The 24,485-nt window shown below is 43.9% G+C and overlaps 1 protein-coding gene across 6 annotated transcripts in view; it reads left to right on the forward strand.

The window, feature by feature from the left end:
* LOC137356812 (V-type proton ATPase subunit C 1-B-like) overlaps window positions 1-24,485 on the forward strand; it is a 114,741-nt gene that overhangs the window by 11,627 nt on the left and 78,629 nt on the right. For all 6 annotated transcript variants that reach the window (XR_010971114.1, XM_068022608.1, XM_068022617.1 and 3 more), the window contains exon 5: window positions 23,357-23,451. Coding sequence is in view for 5 of the 6 variants with exons in the window: in XM_068022608.1 (XP_067878709.1) it covers window positions 23,357-23,451 (95 nt within the window). In the remaining variant the exon portion in view is untranslated. The remainder of the gene's footprint in view (window positions 1-23,356; window positions 23,452-24,485) is intronic.

The following is a 24,485-nucleotide window of genomic DNA, read 5'->3' on the forward strand; positions in this document are numbered from 1 at the left end:
TTGCACCAGCTTCATGTTCTGTACTTCATTGACTAGAGAAAATTAGTTATAATCAACTGGTAAATATTCAAAAAGAATCTCCATTCCAGTGCACTAGGGATATGGTGCTGCTTGAAATGCTGAACCTGCAATCTTACTATTCCTGTTCCCAGTTCCAGTACAGATGACTACTGGTTTAACTTAAATATTACTTGGTGGCAGAAAAAAAATGATTGTAGATAATTGTTATATCTAACTTGGCAATAGAAAATTGGATGCATTGAATAATTTTGCTGCATTTCTACTGGCCAGATAATTTGGAGGTTCAGATTTCTTTAAAAATTTGGAGCTTCGCTATAGATGTGTAACCACTTGTGCATTATGTCATCCATTGCATTTGTGCCTGAAAATCTGTTGTCCTGCTCTGAGTTTTGCTCAGTTTATGAAGCCAGTATAATTTTGTTAATCACACATTGGCCTAATCACTTGTTTGCACCCAAAAGCAGGCACACGGGTATGGCATGCCTGTTCATATGGGTGCAGGGACCATGTGAAATCTGTACTGGGACCTCGTTAACATGTACCGAACTTGCAGGCAGTAATACACTGCTTATTTGCTGTGTGCCTGTTTGTGTGTGTGTGTGGAACAAGCATCTCTGACTGGTTTTGAAGATATAGACAAGTGAGCGCAAGACCCATGGGGTTGGAATGCAGGAGGGCAATCAGCTGGGGGTTGTAAGGACAGTAGTTATAAGGATAGCTAGACTGTTGGTGTGTTGGGGAGAGGAAACATGGTTCAGCTGAAGTGTTCTTAAGTCAGTTGTTCTATAGGAAGTCTGGCAGCTAGTGCTACTGATGGTCAATGCTGCTCCAGATCTTCCTCCTTCTCCACTTTTTGCTGCCCTTGCAGTGTCAACGAATGGTCACTCAGTATAGTGAAGTCATGCAACATGCAGCAAACAAACACAAATCTGGAAACATGGTCTGGGGTATACTGCAGAGATCCTCCCGAATGGTGGTCCTGATGATACTCTTGGTGACGACATGGCGTTCATTACAGGCATGCTATATGTCTGTGCCTGGGCTCCTGATAGGACTCATGAGCCTTATCGTGTGGGGAAATCCCTTGGTGAGTAGCCAGCCTGTGCCCCAAAGGTTTTGTTGAAATAAAGGCAGCCGAGAGGAATGACGCTGAATGAAGGAAACATGATTGTGCCAGGAAACCAGCTGTAGATGTGGGTTATGTGCTGCCTGTGGTGATAAACAAGCTCCACATTCAGGGAGTAGTATCCCTTTCTGTTGGGAAAGATGTTGGGCTGATGATGGGTGCATGCAAGGCAATGTGAGTGCAGCCTCTGGCAACTTCCACCTAGTGAAGCCTGCAATGTGTGTAAAGCCTACTGCTGTCTCATCCTGCTTTGCTTTGTCCATGGGAATGTGATGTATGTGCTCTTCCTGATGTAGAGAGCCTCAGTGACCTCTCTAGTACATCAGTGTACAAATGTTGCTGCTGTTACCTGCTGCAGCCTGCGAGCACCCCTTGATAGAAAGGTTGAGGTCTACAATGACCTTGATAGTCACAGGCAGTGTTGTCCGTGCTCTGCTTTAGGGCTCCAGTTATAGTTGCAGCAGCTGACATAGCTCAGTGACAGCCTCTATGGTGAAGCAGAAGCACCTCCTAGATTGCTCAGTGAGCTTGGTTGGGTGGGTCCCTTCTTTTGGGAGCAATCCAGGGCTCTCGGAGAGTCCCCTCAGCAGTGATTGCCGGCCCCTTCCCCCCCCCCTCCCCCCCGGAAGACAACCCCTTAATCTCACCAACCACCCCTACACCCACCCCGTTGCTGCGGCCTGCCGGAATGGCCTTGGCAACCCCAACCCCATTTACCCCTCCCGGAGTCTCTGATCTCCTTGGTCCTGCAGGAAGCTCGACGGTAACGGCAGTGGCCATTGCTCCCAGTGGTGCTGCCGGTACTGCAGAGCTGCTGGCCTTCCGATTGGCCCTTAATGGGACGGCATCTGCAACGGTTGGCAACTAATTGCCTTCCCACTGTCAAATGACTTTATGGGGTGTGACGGAGGGCTGAGGCAGGGTCTTCCCCCATCTTCCAGCCTGCCACCAGGACCCCCGTTGCCATAATAAATTGCAGCCCCTGATGTGGGTGTAACATCCTGCGACTACCCTCCTGCTCCCTTTTCTAGTTGCTCCCGCTCTCATCTTCTTCACTGCACTGCCCCCCTTCCAAAGGCAGACCTATCAGACCTCTCAAGACTAGAATAAACCCTTTGTCAAAGGCAGATGAAGCAATCCAGCACTAGAACAATGTTGTTCCCAGAAGTCAGATCATTTGTGGAGCAGTGAAATAGTCAAAAAAGGCCATCAAGTTAACAAGCAGCCGAAGAGGACACACGAGCAACAACCTGAATGAAGTGGATGAGCCCTTTAAATAATGTTCCTGCAAGGTCCATACTATTAGTTAGCGTCATGATTTGATGACCAACTTAATCACATGATGGTCAGACACTGGGATAGACCAATTTCCTAAAAGGATCTTAGGGGTGGCACAGTGATTAGCACCGCAGCCTCACAGCTCCAGCGACCCGGGTTCAGTTCTGGGTACTGCCTGCGCAGAGATTGCAAGTTCTCCCTGTGATCGTGTGGGTTTCCGCCGGATGCTCCAGTTTCCTCCCACAGCCAAAGACTTGCAGGTTGATAGGTAAACTGGCCATTATAAATTGCCCCTAGTGAAGTTAGGTGGTAGAAGAATGGTGGGGATGTGGTAGGGAATATGGGATTAATATAGGATTAGTATAAATGGGTGGTTGTTGGTCGGCACAGACTCGGTGGGCCGAAGGGCCTGTTTCAGTGCTGTATCTCTAAATAAAAATTAAATAAATAAAATAACAACCTTTATTTTATAGTGAGGATGCTTAATATTTCTGGTGCGCACTGTGGACGTCTATTGAGACGCCCAATCCAATATGGTGGGTCGCAATTCCATAAAATGGGAGCAGCACAATCAGACTTCTAGGCCATTACGTCTACCCCTAGTGCATCTGCTGCTGCCCGGAGGAGTTAACCTCATGTCACTACATAGTTATAAACAGGAGAATCACTGTGCATCGTAATGCTATGTGGCCTATTGCTTATGACTGACTCATTATTGCACTATTGGACTGTCACGTTGGTCATATTTTGATTCAGTCCGAGCTTCTTTCCATTCAGCAACTATATTTCTACTATTTTTGTGCCACACCTTTAGTGATTTGAGCATAAATGTGAGATGAAAATACTAGTACAACATAGTAGTTAGTGTCCCAATATTACTTGTAGCCCAAGCCCACTTAGCAGTGATAAGTACTGATTAACTCCCAGAATTATTCATGTGTGAATCTTGACTGTGAATGTTGACAGGCTTCTCAACCAAGATCGTGCATAACAGTCCATCCTGGTCCTGTACTCTGGTGACATTCATATGTAGATATTTCCCACACAGGACGATGGATAGAAATCATTTGCAATCTGGCCGATATTCCACTTCTTAACTGGGGTATATCATGGCTAATTTGTGGCATTCCTACTCCTACCTGGCATAGAGCAATTAATTCAGGGATAACAGACAGGGATCAAACCTGAAATCATTCCTGGTCTCAGCCATACACTGGATAAGCCATCAGAGAAGCAACGACTGACATTTTCTATCATACCCAGCAAAAGAGAACATTGACACCTTGCATTTCTGTGTAGGTTATTCTGATCTCCTGCTGTTATTTCAGATGGAAGGTCAGCAGAGTAATGCATAAATCGCTAAAATTTGTTATTTACAAACACAATTTTTCTGGATTCTTTGCTGATTTCTCATTGAAGTTACTGTAGTGTTCTACTGTGTTCTTAACTCTTCATTAAATGATAACTGCAGGCTTTATTGAATTCAACACAAACACCATTTATTGCCTTACTTATTTACATCATCTACATGATCTCAGGTCCAGGCCTTTGGTGTGCCTATGTGTTCCTTGTAAACCATGTGCTGAGTGTGTCTTTCAAAATGGTGGGTAGAATCTTATGAGTGCCATGGAATTCCTGATGGTGGGATCGGAAGTTGTCGTAACTTCTGCTTCCGTTGCAAATCTCGTTTCCCATGCAATTTTGTACTTAAATTAGCCATGCGGCAATGGGCACAGGGAACATGAGAAATCTTGCGGTGGAGGGGTCTTTCATTGGTGAAACCCTCCATCACTGCCCCAAACACCATGATCACCAGAGATATAAAACATTCTACGCTTGCAGCCTCAAGGATCAGCAGCCTTCCTTTCATGTAAGTATCGTCAAACTAACTTAAATTGAAGCTTTTACTTAAATCAAAATGTTTTTGCCTCCTTTATTTTGTGGAGGTCACCACCAACTTCACATGAGTTATTTTCCTTACAGCCAAAGTGAATTGCATGGCAGCCAGCAGGCAGCATTCCACCCCATGGTTCAATGATGCCTCCCTGCAGGTTCTCCTCCAGGCCATCAGGGAGGTCCTCTTCCCTGCAGATGGAGTCAGAAGACCCTGCACCTCACCAAGGTGGCCTGGATGGAGGTAGCAGAGGAGGTCTTGAACCACGGGGTCGCTTGTAGAACATGGGTGCAGTGCCGCAAGTGAATCAATGACTTGCTCAAATCAACGAGGGTAAGTGGTCCTGGCAAAGCATTGTTTTCTTCCATGGCTCTGTGTCTTTAAGGCAGAGGGTACACAAGGAATGCAGTCGAATGTGTGGGAAGCCCTGGTGCCATTCACTAAATGATGAAGATTGGCATTGTTTGTGATTGGATGTGTCATGCGAAAGCCAATGCAGAATGCGTGATATGGATGCATGTATGAAATGATTGTGATGAATCATTTGCCATGTCATTAAATTTGCACTGTATGCTGCAGGACAAACGAAGCCACAACCAGTGTGAACGTGCTAAGATGGAAGGAGAGGTCCCTGACATCAGGTTGCTGACCACAGCTAAGGAGGAGACTTTGGAGATCGCAAGAGAGGAGGGAGGCATGGTGAGTAGAGATGGCGAGGCAGGAGCAACAAGGTGTAAGGAAGAAGTGTCATCTCTGCTCTTGCAGTCATATGTGGAAACTAAAGGAAATTATTTGAACTCATGTGAAGCACAGGCTTAAAGTGCCTCTGTTTATGTCTCCACTGCAGGTGCCCCACTCGAGTCGCAGAACACCGCGTGACCCAAGAATCATCCTCTGAGGAGGAAGAAGCCAATGTCCCAGAGGGTGCACAGTCACCTGCCTCTTCTTCCACCATCGCCAGTGCAGATACATTCACACAGTCCATGGAGAATTTAAGATTAGATTCAGAGTCACAAGCTGATGGTCACGATATAGACACATCCCAGCAGCTGAGGGAGCATGTGTCAGTCGGGTCCTCTGACAATTGGAGGACTGCTGGGGACCAGCTCCCTGCTCAGCCCAACGCTCATGATGATCCTTTGTTGCTATGAGAAGTCTGCTGGATGTGCAGCAAAGCCATGTGGAAAACATGTCTGAGATGGCTGACGTCATGCGTGGCTTAGCACATGCCAGGTCCCAGACATATGAGTGTATGGCTTCCTCAATTGAGAGTTTGGCAAGCTCTATGGTGATTCTGGCTGACCATTTGAGGCATATGCGATCTGACCTGCACACCATTGCTGTTGCCATGGGCTCCATGCAGCAGTGTCAAAGAGAGAGGGTCGAGGAACCTGGACCTCCCTCCAGGTGCTCCTTCCCGTCCGGTAGACAGGCAGGTGCCGTCGTTCACACAGATGGAGGAGGAGCGAGTGCCAGCTGCCCTGGTGCCTTCCTCTCTGGACATCCCCCCCAGGGTAAGCAGCGTCTCGTCCTTTCCACCCCCCCCCCGCCCCACAACCAACATTGACCCCCTTACCTCCAGCAGACGAGCACAAGGAGGATATTCAAGCACCATTGCTGAAGACCCCCTGTAGGATGGAGCCATCAAGGCCCTCCAGAGAATGCCCGCCACCGTCATCCACAGCAATGGGGCAGCACACTGAGCAGATTGCCTCCACCTCAGCTGCTAATGTCGGGGTAGCACCGAGGCGCAGTGGAAGAAAAAGGAAATTGAAAGAGTTTTGATCATGAAGGTGGCATGGGTGCTGAACAAATTGTGATGATTGAAAAGATTTATGAATACTTTTTTATTTCATGCAAAATTTGATCCACTCTTGGTAATGTTTTTGCTTGGTTACAGACTGATACAAAAAAGTTTTTTGGAGGCCTATGGTAGGAACGCAATGATGCTTGCAAAGCTTCTCAGGAAATGTACAGTGTCTCATATCTCATTGAAATTTACATACAAACATATGAACTTGGAGCAGGAGTAGGCCACTTGGCCCCTCGAGCCTGCTCCGCCATTCAATATCATGGCTGATCTGATTATAACCTCAACTCCACATTCCTGCCTACCCCCGATAACCTTTCACCCCCTTGCTTATCAAGAATCTATCTACCTCTGCCTTAAAAATACTTAAAGACTCTGCTTCCACCGCCTTTTGAGGAAGAGAGTTCCAAACATTCACAACCCTCTGAGAGAAAAAAATTCTCCTCATCTCTGTCTTAAATGGGCAAACTCTTACTTTTAAATAGTGACCCCTAGTTCTAGATTCTCCCAAACGGGGAAACATCCTTTCCACATCCACCCTGTTAAGACCCTTCAGGATCTTATATGTTTCAATCAAGTCTCCTCTTACTCTTCTAAACTCCAGCGGATACAAGTCTAGCCTGTCCAACCTTTCATCTTAAAACAACCTGTCCATTCCATATATTAGTCTAGTATACCTTCTTTGAACTGCTTCCAATGCATTTACATCCTTCCTTAAATAAAGAAGCAATACTGTACACAATATTCCAGATGTGGTCTCACCAATGCCCTGTGTAACTGAAGCATAATCTCCCTACTTTTGTATTCAATTCCCCTCACAATAAACAAGAACATTCTATTAGCTTTCCTAATTACTTGATGCACTTGCATACTAACCTTTTGTGATTCATGCACTAGGACACGCAGATCCCTCTGCATCTCAGAGCTCCGCAATCTCTCACCATTTAGATAATATGCTTCTTTTTTATTCTTCCTGCCAAAATGAACAATTTCACATTTTCCCATATTTACTCCATTTGCCAGATCTTTACCCACTCACTTAACCTATCTATATCCCTTTGTAGCCTTCTCATGTCCTCTTCATAACTTACTTTCCTACCTATCTTTGTGTCATCAGCAAATTTAGGAACCATATCTTCGGTCCCTTCATCCAAGTAGTTTACATATATTGTAAAAAGCTGAGGCCCCAGCACTGATCCCTGTGGCACACCACTCGTTATATCTTGCCAACCAGAAAATGACCCATTTATGCCTACTCTCTATTTCCTGTTAGCTAGCCAATCCTCTATCCATGTCAATATGTTACCCCCTACACCATGAGCTTTTATTTTCCGCAATAACCTTTGATGTGGCACCTTATCAAATGGATTCTGGAAATCTAAGTACATTATATCCACTGGTCCCCTTTATTCACAGCACATGTTACTTCTTCAAAGAACTCAAAAAAAAAATGGTAAAACATGATTTCCCTTTCACAAAAGCCGTGTTGACTACCTGATTACCTTGACTTTTTTAAGTACCCTCCTATAACATCTTTAATAATAGCTTCCAACATTTTCCTTATGACAGATGTTAAGTTAAATGGCCTGTAGTTTCCTGCTTTCTGTCTCCCTTTTTGAATAAAGGAGTTAGATTCGCTATTTTCCAATCTAATGGAATCTTCCCCAAATCTAGGGAATTTTGGAAAATTAATACCATGCATTAACTATCTCACTAGCCACTTCTTTTAGGATGAAGCTCATCAAGACCGCAGCTCCAACAATTTGCTCAGTACCACTTCCCTGGTGATTGTAATTTTCTTGAGTTCCTCCCTCCCTTCCATTTCCTGATTTACAGCTATTTATGGAATGTTACTTGTATCCTCTATAGTGAAGACGGATGCAAAATACCTATTCAATCATCTGCCTTCTCCTTATTTTCCCTTATTAATTCCCAGACTCACTTTCTATAGGACCAACACTCACTTTGTTAACATTTCATTTTTAAATAGCTATAGAAACTCGTACTATTTGTTTTTATATTTCTAGCCAGCTTTCTCTCATACTCTAATTTTTCTCTCCTTATTAATCTTTTAGTCATTCTTTGCTGCATTTTATATTTTGTCCAATCTTCTGACCTGCCAGTCATCTTTGCACAATTATAAACTTTTTCTTTAAGTTTGATACTATCTTTAACTTTTTTAGTTAACCACAGATGGTTGGTCCTCCCCTTGGAATTTTTCTTTCTTGTTGGGATGTATCTATTCTGTGTATTCTGAAATATCCCCTTAAATGTCTGCTACTGCATCTCTATTGACCTATCCCTTAACCTAATTTGCCAGTTCACTTTAGCTAGCTCTGCTTTCATACCCTCATAATTGCCCTTGTTTAAGTTTAAAATACTAGTCTTGGACCCATTCTTCTCTCCCTCAAACTGAATGCAAAATTCAATCATATTATGATCACTGCTACCTAGGAGCGCCTTCACTATGAAGTCATTAATTAATCCGATCTCGCTGCGCAGTACCAGGTCTAGTATAGCCTGCTCTCTGGTTGGCTTCAGAATGTGCCGTTCTAAGAAACTGTCCCGAAAACATTCCATGACCTCATTGTCCAGGCTACCTTTGCCCATCTGATTCTTCCAGTCTATATGTAGATTAAAATCCCCCATGATTATTGCCATACCTTTCTGACAAGCACCCATTTTTTTTTTCCTTTCTACTCTGTCCTACCATGTAGTTACTGTTAGGGGGCCTGTACACCACGACCACAACTGACTTCTTGCATTTATCATTTATCATCTCTACCCAAACCACTTCTACATCTTAGTTTCCTGAACTTAAGTCGCCCTCTTTGTTGTGCTAATACCATCATTAATTAACAGAGCTACCCGTCCACCATTTCCTAGCTTCCTGTCCTTCCTAAATATCAATATTCAGGTCCCAATCTGTCATCCTGCAGCCATGTCCCTGTAATGGCTATCAGATTGTACTTATATATTTTTGTTTGCGCTATCAGTTCGTCTGTTCTGTTTTGAATGCTATGTTCATTCAGATACAGAGCCTTTAGTTTTGTCCTTTTATTATTTTTGTAACGTTCAGCCTTGACTGCTGATCTGCTCTTAGATTTGTACTCTCTATCCCTTCCTGTCACGGTCTGTTTATCATTTCCCATATTAATACCTTTTTCTCTTGCCTTGTCTCTACACTTTGATTTATCACATCTTCCCAAATTTGATCCCTTGCCCCCACTATTTAGTTTAAAACCCTCTCTACTTCCCTAGTTATGCGGCACGCTAGAACTCTGGTTCCAACACGGTTCATAGAAACATAGAAACATAGAAAATAGGAGCAGGAGTAGGCCATTCGGCCCTTCGAGCCTGCTGCGCCATTCATTATGATCATGGCTGATCATCCAACTCAGTAGCCTGTTTCCGCTTTCACCCCATACCCTTTGATCCTTTTAGACCCAAGAGCTATATGTAACTCCTTCTTGAAAACATAATGTTTTGGCCTCAACCGCTTTCTATGGTAGCGTATTCTACAGGCTCACCACTCTCTGGGTGAAGAAATTTCTCCTCATCCCAGTCCTGAAAGGTTTACCCCATATCCTTAGACTATGACCCTTGGTTCTGGACTCCCCCACCATCGGGAGCATCCTTCCTGCATCTACTCTGTCAAGTCCTGTTAGAATTTTATAGGTTTCTATGAGATCCCCCCTCATTCTTCTGAACTCCAATGAATATAATCCTAACCGACTCAATCTCTCCTCATATGTCAGTCCCACCACCCCAAGAATCAGTCTGCTAAACCTTCGCTGCACTCCCTCTATAGCAAGAACATCCTTCCGCAGATAAGGAGACCAAAACTGCACACAATATTCCAGGTGTGGCCTCACCAAGGCCCTGTATAATTGCAACAAGACATCCCTGCTCCTGTACTTGAATCCTCTTGTTATGAAGGCCAACATACCATTTGCCTTTTTTACCGCCTGTTGCACCTGCATGCTTACCTTCAGCGACTGTACGAGAACATCCAGGTCTCGTTGCATATTCCCCTCTCTCAGTTTATAGCCATTCAGATAATAATCTGCCTTCCTGTTTTTGCTACCAAAGTGGATAACCTCACATTTATCCACATTATACTGCATCTGCCGTGCATTAGCCCACTCATTCAACTTGTCCAAATCACCCTGAAGCCTCTCTGCATCTTCCTCTCAACTCACCCTCCCACCCAGTTTTGTGTCATCTGCAAATTTGGAGATATTACATTTAGTTCCCTCATCTAAATCATTAATGTATATTGTGAATCGCTGGGGTCCTAGCACCCATCCCTGCGGTACCCCACTAGACACTGCCAGCCATTCGGAAAAAGACCCATTTATCCCTACTCTTTGTTTCCTATCGGCCACCAATTTTCTATCCATCACAATATACTACCCCCAATTCCATGCGCTTTAATTTTACACACTAATCTCTTATGTGGGACTTTGTCGAAAGCCTTCTGAAAGTCCAAATAAACCTCATCAACTCTACGACTTACATCCTCGAAGAATTCTAGTAGATTTGTCAAGCATGATTTCCCTTTCGTAAATCCATGCTGACTCTGCCCAATTCTACCACTGTTCTATAAGTGCTCTGCTATAAAATCTTTGATAATGGACTCTAGCATGTTGCCCACTATCGACGTCAGGCTGACTGGTCTATCGTTCCCTGCTTTCTCTCTACCTCCCTTTTTAAATAGTGGGGTTACATTAGCTACCCTCCAATCTGTAGGAACCGTTCCAGATTCTATAGAATCTTGAAAGATGACCACCAATGCATCCACTATTTCTAGGGCCACTTCCTTAAGTGCTCCGGGATGCATACCATCAGGCCCTGGGGACTTATTGGCCTTCAACCCCATCAATTTCCCCAACACCATTTCTCTACTAATACTGATTTCTTTCAGTTCCTCTCTCTCACTAAGCCCTGTGTTCCCCAACATTTCTGGTATATTTGTGTACTCCTTTGTGAAGACAGAACCAAAGTATGCGTTTAGTTGGTCAGCCATTTTTTTATTTCCCATAATAAATTCCCCTGTTTCTGACTGTAAGGGACCTACATTTGTCTTCACCAATCTTTTTCTTTTCACATACCTATAGAAACTTTTACAGTCAGTTTTTATGTTCCCCGCAAGCTTGCTCTCGTACTCTATTTTCCTCTTCTTAATCAATCCCTTGGTCTTCCTTTGCTGAATTCTAAACTGCTCCCAATCCTCAGGTCTGTTGTTTTTCCTGGCAAATTTATATGCCTCTTCAGGTTCAGGTGTAGACCATCCCAACGGTACATCTCCCACTTTCCCCAATACTGGTGCCAATGCCCCATGAACCGGAACCCACTTCTACCACACCAGTCTTTAAGCCATGTATTCATTTCTCTAATCTTATTTGCCGTATGCCAATTTGCATGTGGCTCAGGTAATAATCCAGAGATTATTACCTTTCAGGTTCCGCTTCTTAACTTGGTGTCTAGTTCCTCATACTGACAATGCAGAGCCTCCTTGTCCTGCCTACGTTGTTGGTACCTACATGGACCATGACGACTGGATTTCCCCCCCCCACCCCGACAACTATAAGTTCCTTTCCAGCCCTGAGCAGATGTCCAAACCCTGGCAAGGGCAGGCAACACAGCCGTCTGGACTCTCGCTTTTTTGCTGCAGCGAACAGTGTCAATCCCCCTCACTATACTGTCCCCAACTACCACTACATTCCTTTTCTTTTCCCTCCACTTGAATGGCTTCCTGTACCACGGTGCCATGGTCAGGTTGCTGATCCACCCTGCAGCCCCCACTCTCATCCAAACAAGCTGAAAGAACCTCAAACTTGTTGGACAATCGCAAAGGCTGAGGCTCCTGCAATCCTACTGTCTGGGTCCCCTTACCTGCCTCAGCTGCAGCCATTCTCTCCTGTCCCTGACCACCGACCAAATCCTCTGTGGTGTGACCACCTCCTCGTACAAAGTGTCCAGGTAACTTTCCCCCTCACTGATGCATCGCAGTGTCTGTAGCTCGGCTTCCAGCTCAATGACTCTGAGCTGAAGCTTCTCGAGCCGCAAACACTTACTGCAGACGTGTTTACCCTGGATCACACTGGCATCCAGGAGCTCCCACAAGCTGCAGCCATGACACATCACCTGTCCTGCCATCCTTAATGTGTTTTAATTAACTACTTAATTATTTTATTCAATTATTTATTTTCCTTTATTTATTTATATATATATATATAATAACCTTACAACCAGTTCCTGTACTATTTCAAACCTTAGGAATAGAATAGACCTTAACCACTTACCAGACACTCACCAAACAGCGAGCTTCTTTCCTTGTAGTAGAGTAAAAACCAAATCCTACAGGGTGAAAAAGTTAGAAAAAGCAAAGGAGCATCTCCTTTCCCAGCTCCCTCAACTCACCGACCACCCAGCACTCTGTTCAAGTCGCACTCAGTCCCTTTTTTAACAATCTAATTAGTGACCTGTTTAAACTATCAATGTTAATTAATATCGTTAGTCCTGCTCTATGTTTATACTCTTATTACAACATTTATTGTTATACTACCCAATTGAATATTAAGTTCCCAGGTTCTAATTTGAATAATACTCTCCCTGCTGGTCTCTCTTTCTCACTCTGTATGATAACTTACAAAATCTGCCCAAGCTTTTAGTTTATATACTAATGAATCGATCAAGTCTTATTTCATATTTGATTCATTTAGATTAAATTAAAATCTTACTGGTATACTCACCCGGCCGGCTTTCTGTTTCCCTGCTCTCTCTTCTGATCGTGATGTCACTCTGATGTCCCGTTTCGATTTTTTTTTTTTCTCCCGCTCTACTCCCGCCGCGCGCTCTACAGCCTCCAACCCTTTGACACGCTTTCTAAATCTCTGCTGTGCTCCCTTTGTCGCCTTCTTATGTTCTCGTCACAACTTACTTTCCTACCTATCTTTGTGTCATCAGAAAATTTAGCAACCATACCTTCAGTCCCTTCATCCAAGTCATTTATATAAATTGTAAAAGGTTGAGGCCCCAGCACTGATCCCTGTGGCACACCACTCGTTACATCTTGCCAACCAGAAAATGACTCATTTATGCCTTCTGTTTCCTGTTCGCTAGCCAATCTTCTATCCATGCCAATATGTTACCCCCTTCACCATGAGCTTTTATTTTCCGCAATAACCTTCGATGTGGTGCCTTATCAAATGCCTGCTGGAAACCTAAGTACAGTACATCCACATTTGAGACTTCACTCTTCAATGATGGCTGTTTTCCTATTGATGATTAACAACTTTTTCCAATACTGTCATGCCTTACTTTTGATTTCTATGGTCATAACTTAACGCTGCTTGCAGTGGTGTGTAATTGCATTCATTATAGCCCACAGATGATTTAAAATGCCATTCACTTGATTGCAGCATTGCTTCGTTAAGATTGCAGCGATGAATAAGACCTCATGCAAAAGTGAATTTCTGTGGGGAATTGTTGTGTTTCTCCTCCCAACGTTCCTTGATGATATGGTTTATTGTTGCCTGAAATGTGCATAAATGAGGTTCTCCCTGATGCCCCTTACATTGTTTTCCTTTATCCCTTTTGTGTGATGTGGGTATTGCTGGTTAGGCCAGTATTTATTGCCCTTTAACTGAGTCACTGAGTGGACTGCTAAGCCGAGAGCAGTTTTTTGAGTCAACCACATTGCTGTGGGTCTGGAGTCACATGTAGACCAGACCAGGTTAGGACAGCAGATTTCCTTCCCTAAAGGACATTAGTGAACCAGATGGGTTTATACAACAATCACCAATGGTTTCATAGTCACTATTAGACTAGCTTTTTTAATTCCAGATTTATTAATTGAATTCAGATTTCACCATCTGCCATTGTGGAACTCGAACCCATCTCCCCAGTGCATTATCCTGGGCTCTGGATTACTAGTCTAGCGACATTACCAATACGCCACCACCTTCCCCATGTCTCTCCACGGCCCTCATATTGGTGACGACATCATTGTCATTGTTGTCTTCCTCCTCATCCTCTTCATAGTCTTCCTCATCTGAGGAGGACTGGTGTTCCTCCTGTTCCTCCACCTGCAGAATGTTGCCACATCTAATTGCAAGGTTGTGCAAGGCACGGCAGACAACAATTATTCATGACACCCTCTGTGGTGTGTACTGAGGAGCCCCTACAGACGGCTCAAGGCAACAGAATCACATTTTCAGCATGCCAATGGTGTGTTCAATGATGGCTCTGGTGGATGTGTGAGCAACATTGTACCTCTCTTCAGCAGCACTTTGGGGATGATGCACTGTTGTCATCAACCATGTACAAAGTGGGTAAACCTTGTCACCTAGGGTCCATCCGTCCACTTTGGCTGATTCCTCGAAAAACTGCTGGCAGCTGGGAGTTCCTCAAAATGTAGGAGTCATGACAGCATCCTGGGAAACGTGTACAAACATGCATGATTCTTCTCCTGTGGTCACAAACTGGTTGTACGTTTAAAGAGTAGAAACCTTTGCCATTGACAAATACAGCAGGCTGGTTCCATGGAGCTCTAATGGCCACATGAGTACAGTCAATCACCCCTTGCCCTCTAGGGAAGCCAGCAATGGTGCCGAAGGCCGCAGACCTTGCTGCCTGGCTGTCCTCATCTACAAGTAAGTAGATGAAATCATTGGCATGTCAAAAAAGGGCATCGGTCACCTCTTTGATGTACCTGTGGGGCGCAGACTGCGAGATGCCACATAAGTCACCAGTGGATCCCTGGAAGGAGCTGCTAAAGAAAAAATTGCAACAGTCACCTTGAGAGCAACTGGCACGGGATTTCCACCGAAGCCGAATGGTTGCAGGTCATGCTGCAGGATCCTACAAATTTCTGTGACCATTTATTGTGATATCCTTAGGCATCTCTGGCATTGCCTCTCTGACATTTGTAGGTAATTTGGCCTTGTCCTGAGGATGCAATGATGTGCCAGTGGATGTTATCATTCGGAGCATCCTCACCTTCCTGCCTTGCCTGTTGCTGGCGCTCAGGCATCAGGAGTTGAGGGAAAAGAGCCCTCCTTAGTCTCTCTGTTTGTTCTTCTTCCCCTGGTACTAGACAAATTGGGTATATGAGACACATGTCGCTGTGGCTTTTCTGAACAATAAATAAGCAGAGCGTGGTGATTCAGCCTCTATTGCTTGTGAGCTGAAGCATCGAGGCAATGAACAGCTCCCTTATATCTGCCTTCAAATTGCAGCCAGGTAGAAGACACACCCACTGTTGTTTTGCCTCCTCCCTCTCTCCTTGCAATTCTTGAGTGCCCACGTGGTTTCCATTATCATTGGAGAAAATGGTGCGCAAGGAATTCAGCGCAAGTCTCCACACCTTCCAACCTCCTCGTGCAACCTTCCAGCTTGAACCCATCACCCTCGACCCACCCAATTTTACCATTGCCCTTCTCTCCGTACCGTTCACTGTGTAATCATCAATGTATTCATGCCGTCCCTCCCCTCCCCTGTCCCTACTCTCATTACTATCGACATGCCGACACTTAGCCTTGAAGTTCCTCACAATGAACTGACCATTGTTGCTGAGTCCCGGTCCCCTCCATATGAAGCTGTTGAATACCCAGCCATTAGTCTTGACCTTTCCCCCTACAGAATCCATTTGCCCCCATTGACTCTGACCATTCCCTCTGCTAGCCAGTACCCTCAATTTGCCCCACAGCTCCCTGACGTCTACAGCACTCATCCCTCCCTTTAAGCCCTTGTCAAATATCTTCACACAGTACTGATCTAATCCACCCAATACCTCCACCGGTGACAAAATGCATTTTCACCATCAACATCAACCATTCAACAACCCGGACACTTCACTCCACCCTCCCCTGCTCCTCCATGCACCTGATCAACCCTACCCTTTCCTCCCCGACTACCCTCCCCTGCTCCTCCATGTAGCCCCCACCCATGCCGTCGCCACAGTCCCCTGAGTTGATTCATTTTTGCTGGTGCCGAGCCTGAAGGCAAACATCCATTCCAATGCTGGCCTGGAGGTAAACATCCATTCCAATGCTGGCCTGGAGGTAAACATCCATTCCAATGCTGGCCTGGAGGTAAACATTCATTCCAATGCTGGCCTGGAGGTAAACATCCATTCCAATGCTGGCCTGGAGGTAAACATCCATTCCAATGCTGGCCTGGAGGTAAACATCCATTCCAATGCTGGCGTGGAGGCAAACATCCATTCCAATGCTGGCGTGGAGGCAAATGTCTATTCCAATGCTGGCATCAGTTTAATGGATAAATTAAAGAGAAAGGAGCACAGACCTGAAACTCAACTGCACAAATCTGACTGCTGCACGCCACGGTAAAACAATCGTGAACCGGGTGGCACGGGAATATCACTCGCCATTCACTTAATCTGGCAGGTAGGACTAAATTGTAACTATGTGTAGGTTAATGAGTATTCATGTTATTTAAATGAATGCAAAGCTGAAATCCACCACCTCGCTGGGGAAACCCCGGAATGGCGCAAATCTGCCTGCGCTGACTTAATTCCTCTAAAATATCCTGCCGTTGAGTATCCAAAAAAACACCTCCTGCCTAATTATATCACTCCGCATGTGACCAAATCTGCCGAGGCGGATGGCTAAAATTCCCCCCTGTGTCTCCTTATATATGTCTGATGATATAATTAGTTCCTTCAGTGGCCTGGTCTCTTAAGTTTGAAAACTTGGAGGGGAGAGCTTTCAGGCACATCACCCTCATCAGTACCAGACTTTTTTTCCGCTTATGTCCCTTCATCATCGATGCATGACATAGTCTTTACATTGTACAGGTAATCGATGAGGTCTCAATGATCTCTGTGGATCTTGCAGTATCAATCGCGGCTGAGTTTGATTTGGCTGAGTTGCTTCCTGAGTTGTCGCAGGCGCAAAGTCATCTTCATCCCTTCTGGAATTGCTTTAGCATTGACTTTTTTAAAGGTTACATTTCTCTTCACAATGCAGTTTCCTCTCTTTGCTATGATCATGTTTGCTTTTCTTCTGAACTACCGTAAGCACTCTTGGGTCAAATGATGAGCTAATTTTCGATGTTTTGTCTTGCCGAACCAGGACTTTGTCTCCTTCTTTTATTTCACTATCTTTTGTTTGCATCCATCAGTTTGCATGTATCTTTATTCTCTGTTCTTTCATCAGGTACTTCTGTCCTCTGATGGTGTTGATCGTGATCAACTTCAATTCATTGGCAGTTTTGAAAATTAGCAGATTCCCCTTGATTGTGTCTATAACATGGAACTCGGTCTGACATGTGGACCCATGGGAGGATTTGAGAGTAACTTGGATCATCCTAGGACTGGAAGAGGGTTATCTGATCTGTAGGAGAAGAGTTTAGATATCTGCTTGTTCAATTGCAGTTTCTGTTTTTTCTTCGGTACTTGTGATTGCAAGCAACAAAAACCTTCTCTCGTGCTGCGAAGATGTAATCTACCTCTTGGCATTCAACTCTATTAATGTCTTCTGCCGGCTTCGATCGGCATACTATTGCGAAATGTTCCATTTTTCCACAGGTGTTACACTTATTTCCTCTTGCAGGACAAGTTTTGTAGTGAGGATATGCACCACCGCAATGATTGTATGTTCAAATGTGATATGATTGTGATCTCTGTCTTACTGTTCCTTGATGTGCCTCAGACCTTTCTCCCTTTCTCTGGGTTTCCTCTGTGTTCTTGTGTTTGGTGTGTTTCTCTGGTGAAACCTTCCTCTTGTGGCATTCATGGATTCTGTCAACAATCCTAACCTGGCCTCAGGGGATTCTCGTCTTATGTTATTTGCCTCTTTCCCTTCTAAGACTTTGGCTTGTCCTTCACTGGCTTCCAGTGGTCTGCCAATATTGAGTAACCATTGCAAATTTAACGATTCACCCTCTGAGACCTTGCCTTCTTTGTCTTGTTGATTGGCAGGTCATAATGATCTGGGAGATGATTTCTTTGTCCATGTATGCGAAGTTGCAATTCTGACTCAGAACTCTGATTCTCATCATGTTGTGGTCAAGGGTCTTGCACTGATCTTGTTTGACTTGCCTGAAGACATAAATTTAATTGTGAGAATTTGCCCTAGGTTGAAAATATCTATTAGAGAATTCTTGGCTTTGTCATAATCATCATTGGTTCCAATGTCTGTGAGTGTATCTCAGATATCGTTAACCTATGGCCCAGCACAGTTTAGGAGTAACGCTGTCTTTCTTTGGGGTGCATTGATATCGAGTGCCACTATTAGGCATTCAAATATTGCTGTCCATTTTCTCTCGTATGGCCCTGGGTTGCTGTCTGTCTCTGTAAAGGCGGGAAAGATTAGCAATTGTTGCACACACATGGTGATTTAAAAAAAAAATCTGGAATCCTCAGTTCCTGGATTGTCGGTGTGTTTTTTTTATCCTTGACACCAGATAAATGTGGTGTACTGTGTTCTTAAATCTTCATTAAATGATAACTGCAGTCACACCATTTATTGTCTTACTTATCTACATTGCATGATCCCAAGTCCAGGTCTTTTCCTCGCTGGTGTGTGTGTGAGTTCTCTATAAACCATGTGCTGAGTGTGTCTCTCAAAATGGTGTCTCCTCTTTTATATATGTCTGATGATGTCATCAGTTACCTTGAGGAGCCGAATGACGACCTCCTGCTCCCAAGTCGTATCAGTGGCCCAGTCTCTTAAAGGTGAAGTCACCAATGCACTACATTACAGTTACAGTAGGAGAGCAGGGGAACCCCAAGGAATTTTTCCTAGACTCTTTTAGATTCAGAAAATTTGGACACAAGATATTTCATACATACATTTATATATAAATAAAACAATTCATACAGTATTAAATCTTATTCACCAAGTGCTTTTTGCATGGTGGCTGAATCTAAAGTGACGTTCAAAGCGAGAGTAGAATCAGAATTTCTAATATACTGTCTATGCTATCTACCACCCTATCCGAAAAGCATGAAACTTTTAAGAATTTCTGACATTATTCAAGCAGCCTTGTGAAAAGGAAGTAAGTGCTGGATTCTAGGACAAAATAGCTCAGGTGGCAAAAAATCTGAGACTGAAAAACATTAAGGGGCTGGCATCCTGGTGTAAATGCTGGGATGTGCCTGATACTGACCTCTGCTCCTGAATTTACCAAGGTATCCAGGATCAGGGTGAGATTACATGTTGGTGGTGGATGCCCATGCTACTTGGGATGCTCCTCGGAAATTTCTGGGCACCTCAAGAAAATATGCTGCAAGTTTGCCAATTAGCCCCTTGAAATAATTCTTCAGAAGATCAGGCAATGATCCAGGCCCCACTTACACCCTCTGTAGTTGCTGGTACACGTTGTTTTATTGGATTATTGGCTAGCTGTCCCCTCCTCTGTCCTGAGCTTTGTCCTCAGTCTCTTCCGGCTGCGACTAGCACAGATCCTCTTCCTGCATGACTTACCTGCCATAGCATACAATGCATTAGAACATAGAACATCTAAAAGTATTTAATTCATCTCTGACTTTAGATGGTACATAGGACAGGAATGAGTTGATGCTATTCATATCCATCTTGAAATCTTCTTGGGACTTTGACTGTGTTGAGATTCTAATTGTTTATATATAACAAGATTGTTCTGCATCAAGTATCCAAGACACCTTCCTTTCTGGTTTTGTCAGACAGGAGCTTGTTTACGTGGATGTCTATCATTTATTGTCAGTATCTGATTACAGAATTGCTATTGATGGAGCCTATTTATCAAAGAAGCTGTCTAATACTTCTTCAGTCACTTGTTGCCACCCAGCATTCTTCTCACATGTTTGCTTTCAAACCTTTGCACTTCCTTTCACACCTTTATAGCACTTTTACGCTAATATATTACAGCCATTTGAATTCAGAATGAGCATCCCAAAAGTAATTCAGAATTGGTGGCTCTGGGCTGAATTTTATCAGCCCTATAGGGTGGTGTGGGGGCCCATAAAATTGCGAGGGAAGGCAGAGGGTGCAGTGCCTATTGTTTTTCCAACGTCATTCAATTTAGTCAGGGGTGGGGAAGGTCAAGGACGGCCTTCCCGCCCAGAGGCCAATTAAGGTCCTTAAGCAGCCAGCTAATGGCCACTTAAGGGTCTCTTCTCGCTGCTGCTCGGGGGAGGGGGGGGTGCGGGCCTCTGCCACGTGGGGAGGCCATCCAGTAATCCTGACAGCCTCTGTGTGGGTTGGTGGGGGAGGTGGTGGGGCCCTCCTGTTTGGGCAATCTGTGGCTCACGGAGGGCACCTGGCTGCAAAGCTCAGTGCTGAGCCACCACCCACCATCCTGAGCTCCCCACCTGTCACCCCACCCCTCGCTGGAGTGTACCTGAATGGCCCCGGCGAGCCCCCTGCCTCTTACTTTGAGTCTGGGTCTCTGTAGCTGCTCTTGGTCTGGGGCCTGCTACAATTCCAGCAATGGCCACCACTCCCAGTGGCGCTGCTAGGACTGCTGAACCGCTGGCCCTCTGATTGGTCAACAGTTCTTGGAGACAAGATCCTCGTCCTTACAGGGATGGGGACCCTGGTGCCGGGCAGTTAATTGCTCAAGCGCCGTAAAATGTAGCCGGGGTGCCCCAAATGGCTGAAGCGAGGTTCCCCTTGCCTTTCTTGCCTGGTGTCGGGACCCCTGCCAGCTACATAAAATCCAGACCTTTATCTTTTGAGATGTTATTTCCTGCACTGATTTCCAAATCATAGGCTTTTAGGTTGCTTGTGGGTCTTCTGAAGGCTGTTATGATGGCAGTAGCAGTGTGTTTGAATAATGACTCTGGTGAACATTTTGGAGGTGTCTTTCTGTGCTTTTCATTCAGTGCTATTATTTTCATAACTGGTATTCTTCTGGATCTACCATTGAGGCTGAAAGATGATGAACAGCAACACCAGACAGAAAGTGTGCACGGAGATGCTAGTAGAAGTGGGAAAAGGAGGGGAGAGTGCAGGTGATCCTATATCATGTGTGCATTAAGGAACAGGATCACCACCTGAACTTGACACTGTGTGTGAGGTGGCTGCGCATCAGGAGTGGAGTTGTCACTGATCTGTGCCACTCATGACACCAACTGGAACCCTTTAGGACATGGGCAACACTGCCTGTGGCTGTCAAGGTATCATTGGCCAGTGATAGTCTTCTTTAGCCTGGGCCTTCAAACACTTTATCTGTGCCCTCTGACCAGACCTCAGTGTGAGCTTTCCCTCTGGCTGCTTCCTGAACTGTCCTAACCTCCTGATCTTACCCATACACACTTGTGCAGGGTGAATCTCCCAGTGCATACCCTTCCAGCTAATCTTTTAAAGTTCATGCAATGCCAGTCTCGGAGCTGGTGCTTGTTAGGTTAAGGTTGAGTGATGCTTCATGTTCTGGAGGGTTATCCTTCTTGTTCTTTGCTACCATTGGGTTCTTTTCAGTTGCTGGATCTGAAAAGGAAGAGAAGGATAAAGGTCAGCATTTAGTGTCAAGGGTAAAAAGAGATAGATGATCATTGCCTGCTAAAATAGTAGCACTTTGTCATGTATTGTGTGTGAGGGTGACATTTTAGTACAAAGGGGAAGATGGTCCAAAACCCTGGAAGACGTGTCTTCCAGCCTCGCCGGTTGCTGCACTCCTGAGGCACCACTTGCCGACAGTGTCCCTGGCATTGCCTTCCAGTGGGGAAAGTACATGCCCTTCTACCCTTACCTGCTTCTCCGTATTGTATACTTCAATTCTTCCTCCAATATAATTACAGCTAAAATAGATAAAAATGTAAAACTCTTAAATCTATTTCTTGAATGATTTTGGCTTTCAACAAATAAACAGTAATCTGAGTAAGACACAAAAATATATAATGAATATCAAAAAATATGAATGTGAGGCCCTGAAGTAATTTTTAAAATAAACATTGCTATTTACTGTTACTGGTGCAAAGCCTAGTAAGAGATCCCTAAAGTTCATCCAATTTCTGAGCATGAACATTGGAATTTAAATTTTTTTTCTGAATGATAAACTGGACACATGGATACAGTGATCAAGTTACAATGGATTAGATAAGTAAGAGCCACATAGCTTGTTCATGTTGTCCATATGATCAGGAAAAACTTCAATCTTTGAAGCAAAATAAAATTCACTACGAATATTTTTTATCAGGGATCTTTACAAAATTTGTTAGGAAAGCAAGCTAGCATTTCTATGACTGTAAATCAGTGTTGTTAAGATAGAGGCTTGAGTGGATTGATAGAATTGTGAGGATACATCAGTCCTCTTTTAGTTGGTAGATTTTCAGGGTTGTGTGTGCTTATCTTAGTGCTGCTAAGTGGAAGTACAAATTTTAACAAAAACTGAGCAATAAATTTGTATATTATCCATCATACTACGTTTCAAGGTGTCAGTCATGGTGCTGTAGTGATCAATATTGTTGTGACAGGCACAGATGGATCCAGGAACTGACATTTAAAAAGCAAATTCTTTTAATGTTTTCCTAAAAGCTTCTTGTTTTGCAGTTATTTTCTCCAAGGTATCTAATCAAACAATTCTGAAACAATTTTATTGTAATTTAGGTTATTTTTTTCAGAGGCTTCTCCTTTTCCATTATCATTGGTAAAAATACAAATGAAAGAATGGTGTTCAGATAAAGCGACAGTAGAAGTAATCCGGATGTATTTTGGAATCATTGCCGCTCACCTCCCCCCACCCCTTAGCTTTTTAGTTAGAAATAGGGATCCATATTAGTCAGATCTGGTTGGATTTCGAGTGAATAGTTCTGATACAAAAGTAATGCTTGTAAACCAGTTAGAACACGTGGGGGAGGAACAGGACTTTGAACAGGCAAATGTTTTTCCTACTTCCACTATTGCTATAATTTATAGTGTTAGGAAGTAGAGTCAAAAGTTGTGCATTACCACTAGCTTCTGCAAACTCACAAATGGTATTTTGTTTTGTGACATTCAAAAAGGCAAACAGAAGCTGGGTCATACCTTCATTTAGCTTCTGCTTACTGCTATAAGGGAAATAAGACAGGGGAAGCAATGACTGGACATGTAACCACACTTCATACTTGTAATTTATTATTAATGCATGAACACAAACATTTAATTTTTTGATCAATACTTTGCCTTATTTTATGGTGCTTATTTGATGTAGCACTGTGGTGGTGTATGGTTTGTTGAATAAGGATAAAGGAACATCAGGCTCACCACTAACTCCATCTTGTTTTTTTAATTTTTAGTTGACCTTCATAGATATTTGACACATTTTCAGTGGGACATGGCTAAATATCCTATAAAACAGTCACTACAAAATATAACAGAAGCTATTGCTAAGGTGAGATTTGGTATTGATCCATATTAAGAAAAAAATTGTCAATAAAATTTTATTAAAGTAAGTCTGTATAAATCATATATGTTGACTGGCATATATTAATAAAAATCTTGCCTAAGTCTTGTTCCTATCCTTTACTTCCTGATGCCATGATATTTTTTGTAAATGTTGACAGCAAAACATTACCAATGTCAAGATAGTGGGGTTAAAGTTCAACATTGGCAAGGGAGCAAACAGCAGTTTGTAAGCCCGTTATACACCCTGCCCAATTTTCCTCTCCATTGACTGGGTGACCAACCCAGTACCACCTGTTTTGTGCTACCGTCAAAGTTGAATTTTACCCCCAATTTGTAAACATTTGTAATTGAAAATGGATATACCAACAATTTCTATCATTATGTAGTTGAAGACTCTAGCCACTGGGTGGCACCATAGTGTCTTCCCTTTCCATCTCCCTGCTCTCCACCTCCTCAGCCTCCAGCTCCATTCCTTGGCCAGCTCCTCCATGCTACTCCTTCACATTATTCCTTCAAAAGTCTTTGGTAAACATTTTTTTTGTGCTCTTCTACTCCGCTATGAACTTTCCTGTCATTTGTACCTCTTGTTCCATTTGTCTCGTTCCAGTGCCTACCACCTCCAGCCTTGTGTCGCATTTCAGCCATCAATCTTGCCATTCATGCCTGTTCTGGGGCATATAGGCCTGTTTGGTGTTCTTCATTACTCCTGCTCTTCTTCACCACTTTTCCTGTGTCTGAATTCAACTTTCCCTCTGCCATTTTCTGCTAGCGCTCAATTTGTGACTTAGAGCCTGTTCCCTAGCTCTTGGGCACAACCTTTTTAATTTTGCACATGGGTGTTTTGACCATCGGAACTCTTTTAAATGTTTTCATCGGCCAGAAGCAGCAAAAAGCTTTTCAGTCTCCAGCTCCAGTGGCCCACGTTAGCTCCACAAAGAACTTCTGCCTGTTCAACTTCCCTCCTGTCTCTGCCTCATTCTCACTCATGTCCTAGCTCTACTATAAAGCCATGTTTGACAA

Source organism: Heterodontus francisci, chromosome 3, assembly GCF_036365525.1.
Source record: "Heterodontus francisci isolate sHetFra1 chromosome 3, sHetFra1.hap1, whole genome shotgun sequence".
In the NCBI taxonomy this organism is placed as follows: Eukaryota; Metazoa; Chordata; class Chondrichthyes; order Heterodontiformes; family Heterodontidae; genus Heterodontus; species Heterodontus francisci.